At 36.8% G+C, this 10,032-nt stretch overlaps 1 protein-coding gene across 3 annotated transcripts in view; it reads right to left on the bottom strand.

The window, feature by feature from the left end:
* Positions 1-4,285: 4,285 nt before the first annotated feature.
* The window catches only part of PLEKHH2 (pleckstrin homology, MyTH4 and FERM domain containing H2), a 55,159-nt gene continuing 49,412 nt past the window's right edge, over positions 4,286-10,032 (bottom strand). For 2 of the 3 annotated variants that reach the window (XM_042789814.1, XM_042789813.1), the window contains 4 exons: positions 9,650-9,779; positions 8,704-8,790; positions 6,854-6,991; positions 4,286-5,750 (listed from right to left, as the gene is read on the bottom strand). In XM_042789814.1, the coding sequence (XP_042645748.1) occupies positions 5,571-5,750; positions 6,854-6,991; positions 8,704-8,790; positions 9,650-9,779 (535 nt within the window). In that variant the 3' untranslated portion in view covers positions 4,286-5,570. The remainder of the gene's footprint in view (positions 5,751-6,853; positions 6,992-8,703; positions 8,791-9,649; positions 9,780-10,032) is intronic. The other variant, XM_032989470.2, reaches the window with a different exon arrangement.

The following is a 10,032-nucleotide window of genomic DNA, read 5'->3' as shown; positions in this document are numbered from 1 at the left end:
GTGCTGAAAATGGCGCCCCGCCTTTTTAGCAGAGTGAGAGGGGCTGATGTGAGGGGGTGATGGAGTTGCTGGGTCCTTGGAGGACCTCGACTGTAGCCCTTGTGAGGAGACAAAATACTTCAGCTGTGGAGAAAGCCAGGGATGAATAAACAAGTCATAAATGGCAGGAGTCTTTTATTTCATCTCAGCCTTAAGCATTGGTACAGAGGCTTAATTGCACTTAAACATAAGCTCAAGCTCATGGGCCCCAAGGTAGCTTTGTTAAGAGCAGAGGGAGTGACAGAAGACCTGAGGTAGTTCCCACCCCCTGACAAGTGAACTGCATAAAAAAGTAAGTGTAATTATTTGGTAGCTACTTGGGCATACAAATCAACTATTCTAAATGTAACTAAAAGTAAGATGCTGTAACAAACAGAAGACGGGGCCTGGATTATTTCAAATAAGATCTATTAATCAAAGAATGTGTTAGGGTTGAATTAGAAAATACATTTCAAAGAATGCAGTAAGAGAGCAGGATGACACAGCAAATGAAAGGGATATAGGATGTAGGTGAACCCGACAAGTCAAAAGTGTCAGTGAAGTGACTTAAAATGCAGGACAGGAATTACAGTTGATCACCTGCAGCTGAAGAGGTGCTTTGTGTCTTGTGAGATTAGAGATGGAAGAAAGTAAGTAAAATCCTCTCTTAGCCATTTTATCAAAACCAGGAAGGTGGCCTCATTCACAATGATTAACTCAGAATTGATTTTAACTGTTCCTTCTTCCACTCCCCAAAATGGTTTATGTAGCCTCCTGCAGACCCTAAGTAATACCTGTTCTTTAAATAAGAGGTTTTTCTAAATTTAATTTACGTAATCTCTCAGTTTCGGTTCCAGAAGCCTTCATATGGTTATTTTCACCTGCCTTTATTTATGTCCAGGTTTTTACATCAATTTAGAGCATTTGTTAAGCCTCTATGGAAACCATGGTCTTGCTAATTAAAATGTATGTGTAGTGGTCTTTTGGTACTTAAAGGGGCCCTACGGAAAAGATGGGAAGGGAGTCTTTATCAGGGAGCATAGTGATGGGACAAGGGTTAATGATTTTAAACTGAAAGAGGGTAGATTTTGATTAGATGTAAGGAATAAATTCTTCACTGTGAGGGTGGTGAGACACTGGCACAGGTTTCCCAGAGCAGCTGTAGCTGCCCCCTCCCTGGAAGGGTTCAAGGCCAGGTTGGACGGAGCTTTGAGCAGCCTGGTCTGGTGGAAGGTGTCCCTGCCCATGGCAGGGGGGCTGGGACTAGACGGTATTCAAGGTCCCTTCTAACCCAAATCATTCTATGAAAATCCAGAAAGAAACTTCATTGTTTATTGTTATACTGTGGCAGGTCATGCTGATGCCTTTCTAAGTGCATTTCTTTCATCAATTTAATTTCAACTGAATGTTTCTGATGTCCTGATATGTAAAGCTAGTGCTGACCTATAATTAGCAGTTAAGAGGTGGTAAAAGCCCTGGGACAAAGCTGTTCTTGTTCTGCCAAAGATAGCAAAATTAAGGTAGGAATTGCTCCTGGCACTATGATCTAGGAATATATTACTGCAACATGAAGAGTGTAAGAATAAAAAACAAAGGATTTTTACAGTGATTTACTCACTGGCAGAGAGGTGGCAAATCTGGAAGATGCTGCAGTGCAAATCTGAGCTTTAAGCGCAGTGTAAGGGTGAACAATTAGTAAATTGTACTGAAGTCCAATCTGGAAATGAAATCTGAGTTTTCAGTATTTTAACCTCAGTTTCATTTCCTTTGTCCTAAGAAGCTGTAAAAAAAATACTTTTTTCTTCCTAATTCATTATTACTGAGTTACTAATCACCTTAGTTAAAATTAACTCAAACTAATGGATTGCACTAAGCTGTGTGGAATATTAAAGCTCTCCCTAAAGCTTTAAGTGGTGCATTCCTTTATGCAAGGATGAATGTTTTCCTTCAGGAAAAAATAAAAAATGAAACTTATAAAAACAGTGTTAGTCTGACAAGGAACTCCAACACCAAACACCTACCAGCCTTATTTTATAGGGAAATATATGCCTCTATTTTAAACTTAAATATATAAACCAAATTTAAATCTAAAATAAAACACTAATTTTGTGGATTGTATTCAAAACTAAAAGCTTTATCATTTGCCTGCTCTACTACAGGAGTAAATAGGTCTTGCATGTTTTAGAGATGAGAAGTTTGCTTACTAATACTGCTGCACAAAAATTGACAAGGCAAAGTGAAGTTCAATTAATATATTAATTTACACTGCATTCCAAATGCAGTTTTTCAAATCAGTGTGATTGTTTATACAGAGTTACAGTGATCTGAAAGTTGTTATCAAGCTCAGGTTCATCTATGTTTTATACTGCTTTTTGATATTGACCACTAGCTCAAAGCAAGCACAAAAGATGTTCTGAAGTTTATGATAGAAAGTGAAGTCTCCTTGCCTGTGCCGACACATTAGTCTCATCCTGAGAATATTTTTACAACCTAGGTTCTTCAGGCCTTGAGCACAGGAAGCTCTTCAGCATCATTCTCAGAGGTTGCTGCTTATTTGACAGCTCCCACCGTATCATCGCTGCCGAAGATCAGAAGGTGAGAAAGGTCTAAGTTCCTACCTGGGCTTTAGTCATGGGTTAGGTAGCACAGTACAAATTGTTTTGGTGGGTGACTCAAGGTTAAGACTGAGATGTGGATCACTCAGGAGGCTTGGGCTGGGTGGGGAAGGCAGAACAGATCATCTGCCCAGACTCTGAAATGTTCAGCTTTGCTGTCTTACATTGTGTGGTCTCCTCTCAGTAGCTCTAGAGCTAGATGAACATGGAGCAAGTCCCCCTGAGACTTGCCTAGCTGTGTTTGGAAGTGTGCTTGTACTTGCTGACTCTGTTAACTTGAAGGGCAGTGTCTGCTTGAGGAGGTTACTATCACTATGGAAACCTGACTCTTGCTCATCAGAACCCTGGAAGAAACTTCATTGTTTAATGTAGTGTTGTCACAGTAACTGTGATTCTGAATGCATTGATTTCCTAACAATTAAAACAGCAGTTCTTGTAATGGGACTGTATGGGATTAATGGTGACCTGTAATGAGCAGTTAGTGGTAGCAAGTCTGGAAAGTACTGCCAAAAAAAGGGAAACTAATGCCTGGATTGTTTCTGGCACTATGATGTAGGGATATACTGCAGCAGCAAGAGAACAGCCATCTCTAGAGTTATCTATCCAGAGGGAGGCAGAAAGGTCATACTCCATAGATTGTATACTGCTTTATAAAGCAGCTGTTTGTAAGGCTTTAAGTGTTAATGAAGACTGTTCATAGCACCTGATCTGCTGGACAATTAGGATATAATTACTAGTTGGAGTATTGTGGGTTGATAATTATTGTAATTTCATGATGACTTGAAGATTTTTGTATTTGTAAATTGAAGTTTCTTATCATAGTGTTTGAGAAGGTTTTGACTACGACCCGAGTATAACTGATGCGGTAGCATGTTTGAATTTGCAAACACCTGCCCCCCTCAATTCTCTAAAAGTTAACTGTTCTGCTGATGGCCAGGGGATGTTAATTCCTAACTCAATTTCACCACGGTATCTGCAGCACTTCATGTGGGGTGCTGCACAAAAAGATGCTGCAGTTGCTGCCAGGGTCTCGTGGAGCTTCCAGCATGCTTTCCTTGACAATGGCAGGAGATTGGCCACCCTCTGGGAGGTAAAACCTGCTGCTGCTGCTGGCCCTGCCTGGTTGAGAGAGAAGGATCTAGTACCACAGCCTCCACCAAAGGGTGAAAATTTGCAGGAAGCTCTTTCTGCATTGCAAATGTAAAAGCATCTACATAATGACTGTGAACTTGCTTGTCATTTTTCAAGAGAAAGCACTGGCTCACAGTGCCATTCATAAAATGGTGCTTGAGTCCTCCAGACTGAAGTAGCTGTGGCAGGACTCGCAGAGCTTGCAGAAGAAATGAGTTTATCAACTCAGCTTGGCAGTTTGTCTTTCCACTTTTTCAGTGCATGTTCTTCTTACAACCTGTAATTCCCTTCCAACTTGTTTTAATTCTTCAAGAGGATACTGCCTACCTTTCATAGAAGGCAAACAGCTGAAAATTCCTTTTCTTTCAACATGAGTGTGTATGTATCTGAAATCTTTAAATGCCATAAAACAAAGGAGATTTTCAACCTTCAAATACTAAAATTCATCATTGTGAAATTACTTCAGTTTTAAGTAATTAAAAACCACCAAAATGATGAGGTCAAGCAGTAAGGGATTAATGACCCATAATTAGCATAAGCAGAAGTGGATATTCTGAAATGTATATAAATCAGTGATTTGACTACCTTCTCTTTGGTTGGACCTAAATTATCTATTAGAGTATGCTGCTGATCCATTTCAGAGCCTGCAGAAGTGGTTTATTTGCACAGAAATTAAAATGTGTGAATTGGAAGAAAAAATGAATGTAATTTCTATGCATTTGACCCAACGTAGCACTGAGGCTTGCAACTGGAAAGTTCTCCAAGGTCCAGTAGTGCAGACACAGCATTACACCTTCAGTGTGCAAGAACATTATATTAGTATTGTAACATGAAATGTATTGACACAAATGAAAAACAAGTAATACAACTTTTACAAAATATTATTCTGAATCAGTGTATATACATTATACACATTATACATGGATTTTATATGTCACATGTCTCCAAGTTTACTCACAACAGTTCAAGCAATGGCCTTCTGTGTTATTCGTGTTTTGAACTGTGAGTCATTCTTGCCTCTGTATTACATTATTATTCTGGATTAAAGAAAAAATGAGGTACGGGATCTTGTTTAACAAAACTATACTAAATACATTGCCTGTCCAATGTAGTTTTTTCCAAAAGGCTGAGGCAGGGAGGGATTATTTAGAAATTTACCAGACCAAGGCTGAATATTTGCCAAGTAAAATAGCTGTATAACCAAAGGCTAGCTAATGCATCATGAGAATACTCCTTAAATTTGTAATAGCTACACGATGTGCTTATGTTTTTTTATAAAGGAGAAACGATTATACAAATCAAACAGTTTGTTCTTTTTAGCCCCATGGTGCCTGTATTGCACATAAGGACGGGTGCTGGAAGTGGAAAATATCTTGTATTTGACTGTTTTTTTTTAAACAAAAATTCCTTTTCAAATTGAGGGTTATGAAACTTGTATAATTTTGAAAAACAGAGATGAAGAGTTGAAGACAGTTTGGTCCCTGAGTAAATATCTGGAAAACTGCTGAAATCTATACAGCTGTTCCCAAGGCCACCCTTCCCGTCACTATCAACACACACATTCATTTCTGAGCTATAGGCACAAGCCACCACCAGTAAAGCATAATCCTTAAATTGGCTTATCATCATTCCAGTTCGGGCCAGGGCTTTAACAAAAGGGCTCCTCCTGTTATATACCACTGAAATGAATGTAAACCTTCCTTTTCTTTATGGACCTGCTTAGGCTCTATGTCTTGTACATCGTAAAGTTTTCAATCAGTGTAGAAACCCTGTAACAAAAATGCATTATCATGATACATAATCCTTTCATAACAAAGTAGGACATTTAGTTGGTCTGTTGTTTGCAAGTGGCTGACTCCCCATTTCCTTGAGTTTCTGTCCACTTTGAGGTGTCAGTAATGCTGGAGCAGAGAGATGATGAGCAGCTCCTTTCAGCTGATGGAAGTTGTTAATATAGCTGGCAATCAGAAGAGTGATCTCAAGAATCTATAACAGGAACATACAAAACTCTTTGAAAAATAGTGATGTGTTTTGACTGCTGAAAAAATAGCTAACTTTTTAGCAAGTGACAATCACCATCAACTGGAAAAGTACTTTATCAAACAAATTAATGATGGGGAGAGAGGAGATGCCTAATAGAGCTTTTTTCTATTGCTCCTTGCAAATAATGTAATGTTATTCCCATCAGTCTGCTAGATACTTTGTCTTCTACAGTCTTAAATGATTCAAACAGATGGCTTCTTTGACTTTGAGAGTGATTCTGAATTCTAAAAGATGACGCTCTTAAAAGAACTTTCCTGATGTGTTCCTTCAGTTTTACTAGAAAATACCTAGTGCTTAGAGAACTAAAGACGCGGGGTAGATAATAAAGACTTCTGGGAGCTTTTTACTATATTTTCTCTTTGTAATCCACACAACCTTGCCTGTAAGGGCACAGTCTGAGGGAAACTTGAACACAGGTATTTTACTATGCTTGCCTGTATGAAGAATTGTGTTTTGACCCAAATTTCTATGTGGAATTTTGTATTCTGTTCCATAAATTCTTCTGACTACCCGGAAAAGACTTTGAAATATTTGTTTATTTGTTTGTTTTTTAAATATAGCCAATCTTATCAGTGAAGGAGAGAATCAAGATTTTAAAGGCATGAACAGTTTTTTTTACCAAAAGTAAAAATACCCTAGTTTTTTTAAGAAGTGACTGATCTTTCAGATCTTGTGTTCTACAAGTCCACTGTGGAACACAAATGTATCTTCTTAAAAATTATCTCTGGTGCTGATCAAGCAAACAGACTAGTTTTTAGGTGTTGCATATAATTCCTGTCCTTAATTGCCTTCTTTGTCCTTCTATGAAAAATTTGGCATGTTATAGACAGGGACATGAAAAGAAAAGGAACACATCGGTATTGTCACTGTTAGCTCTTATGTTACTAATTGTTTTGCTCCCTAAAACCATCTGGCAGAAGTCAATAATCTGAGAATGCTAGGAATAAAGAAGGTGTTTCATTTTGCACATCTGTTAAGGATTACCCACTAGAAAAAAAGCAGAATAGTAGCAGATGGTGGGAAACTGTTTCAGGTAATATACCAACCTTTGGTTTTGTCATGGCAAAAAGGTATTTTTCCGTTGATTTGTCCTTTGTCTGAGCATTGTTAACAACCAACATAAAATCATCTTGATAGCCTCCGAAAGTCATCAGATTCTTATATGTAAATGTAACTGTTAATCGCTTAAGAAAGAAAAGCCAAAAAACAAAACACAAAGCTGTAAGCAGGAAAATGCAGGAAAAACAGATCATGACAAATACTTCTTTAGAAAATATAATTACATATGTATTTTTCAAAATGTTGTTAGCCTCTTATGAATCTTGAAATTAATTGTAAATTTTGGGGTAGTTTCTTTCAGACTTTCAGTATGAGGAATTTCCGTTGTAGATGATAACTCTTGCAAGTTTGACCTTTGTTTTTACACCAAATTAATTAGATCAGAGATATTAAGTAGATTTCAACTCAAGTGTGTAATTCAATTTACACAAATCTTGACTGACTCTGAGAGAAGTTAATCTTAGGAATTCCATTTGAAATCAAAGCAGTGTCTAAGTGAATTAAATGGCAGAGTGTGAGACATCTAAAGGAATTTAACTCCAGGACTTCTTTTTTGTGCAGTGATGCAGTTTGCATACACACAACTGAAATTAAAATCTGCTCTTTTTTTTCACATCTCTGATGAAACATAAATGCTCTTCAAGGCTCCTCTGCTTTCCATGCCTCAGCTCTTATTCAATGTTCAACACCACACTAGTGGCCTTTGAGTCTATGATTAGCATTTAATTTATCATTACAACTCATATGAACTTGCTGTAGACGTTCACATTTAAAATTCATTGTAAGACAGTATTTGTACAATAACTGACTTAACATCCTTCAGCTACTAAACCTCTTTTTGCCCTTATTTCAAAATAGTGTTTTCTCTACCGCTTGCAACATCATTTCTGATACCCCTGATCCTTCCTACTGAAAATCAGAATATTCCCTAGAAACTGAGCATTTCTTGAATGGCAAGGCCTGCCAGTATTGTAAACTGGCAGTGCTCTGCAGAAATGCCATAGCTACCTCTGTGAGTATAGTGTCTTATAGAGCTTCCTGCAGTCTGATGTGAGCTCATTTTGCCTGTTCTCTGAACAGAGCTGATGATTGCTCTCCTCATGTTCTTGGTTTTATTATTTCTTTAACTGCAAAGAAACATAATGAAAAGGCCTGTATCAGTACAATTATAAAGTTGAGATTTTAATTTTCTGATATTCAATATTAGCACTTGCTAATAGCGCCATGCCATTCTGTTTCTTTGCAGGATATAAATTAAAGCAAGGATCTTTTCAGGCACCGTTTTTTTTGCACTGATTACGATGAGTCGTTTTCTGTGAAAACTTTTATTGCAAATCAAAGAAAAATCAGAGACTAAAATGACATAATTAAATAACTCTGGGTTATATTACCTACTATTAAACAAAAATAATACAATGAAAATAACAATCTTTTAAAGTAACTGCTCTTTGCAGAGTGTATGTATTATGAATAATAATGGAAAATGAAGTCTCCAGGAAGAGAAAATTAATGTTATTGTAAGAACTGTAACTGTGGATCTCCTGACATCTGAATGATTAAAACATTAACATTTCATTAAAAGATATAAAAACTGTATCTGATAAACAAAAATAAATTCTGTGCAAAGAATTCATTACTTATTTCTATTATTAGTGCTACTATAATGATGATAACATTAAAGCACTTTGAAAGGAATGAATTTTTGCTTTAAGAGAAGGACTAGATAATTTAGCATGGAAGGTTAATGCCATCTTTTATGTAGTATGGTGGTGAATCTCTCCATATACTCGGTATTAAAGTCTACTTTGACCAAAATTAAAAAAGAAATTTCACTTACCATAGAGCTGTAATCTAGGATGCTTATGCCGTCTTCGTGTACAGCAAACCATATGAAGGACTTCTCAACAGAGGATGTTGCTAGAGGCTACAAGGACAAATGTTCTTTAATTACAACTTCAACATGAGGCAAGATGTAAATAATTATTAATTCTCAGCTATTACAGAGCTCTTTCCATCCACAGATCTTACTGAGATTTACACTGGGAGAGAACTGATGTAAAGGAGTTGAAGTAGCTGCCCAAAGCCGTGTAGGTGGCCAGTGGCAGAACTGTGAACTCAACCCAATACTCTTGAAACCTCCCCTGGCGCTTAGTCCAATAAAATATATAGTCTCATTAATAAAATAAAGAGTCAGATGTTTTAAAGTTTGTTCACTAGCACATATGTCTACATATGCGAAGAACAGAATGCTGATAAGCAATTATATATATATACGAGGATTACCTAATAAAACATAAGGGGTGAGGTAACAGTTCTGCTTAATACAGCTGTTACCCGAATCAACAGCATTAAGATACTAGTGGTTTAAGAGAAATGGAGAGAGGCCAGCACAGAAGGGAGTGCTCTAAATACACTTAACAACATTTAGTGTTTTTGCAAGGTTCAGCATCCATAACTAGTTCATGATGCCTTTTCAATATTCTACTAGTTATCAGGTAAAAAAAGTCTGAAACAAACAAGCTATCTCAAACTAAGATATAAGACAATGAAAAGACACCACCTAGATTAATAATGTAAAAAACAGTAGGTGTATTGGAAAGTTGTTATTATGGTATACTTAGTACTATGGCTACTACATTTCACTGGTATATGGCTTAAACAAGTTAGTAATTTGACAAGAGATTCAATCAGCACATGTGTAACACACTAATTTTCAACAAAAAGTTGTTATTATTTGCAACATATATTTATTAAAAAGCTCAACCACTCAAAAAGTTTCTTACTTTTGCTGCAAACAATTTAGCACCAAAGAAGGACCATTTTCTGGCTACGGTGAGATAAATGCGCACACAGTCTGCAGCACTGTGCCCCCGAAGGGCCATCCATCTTGTAGACAATCGTTGACAAAGCTGTCTGTTGAAGTGAAATATATAATTTAGTTATTGAAAGGAATTTAAATGCTTACCCATAGCAAGTTTAACAAGCAAAAAAGAATTCATTTGTTAAAATGATAATTTAATATAACAACTATCACACAGTATTAAATACATCCAAAATGTCATTTAATATTTTTATGCACATAAAAATTACCAAGTATCTTCTAATTTCTGCAACATTATGATTAAATATTGATGTAGCAGTTGCAGCATAAAGGGAAAAAGTCTAG

The sequence above is a fragment of the Tyto alba genome, unplaced genomic scaffold, assembly GCF_018691265.1.
Source record: "Tyto alba isolate M040663 unplaced genomic scaffold, T.alba_DEE_v4.0 Super-Scaffold_16, whole genome shotgun sequence".
Classification (NCBI taxonomy): Eukaryota; Metazoa; Chordata; class Aves; order Strigiformes; family Tytonidae; genus Tyto; species Tyto alba.
Note: the sequence above shows the minus strand (reverse complement) of the source record. Positions and strands in the feature narration are given on the sequence as shown.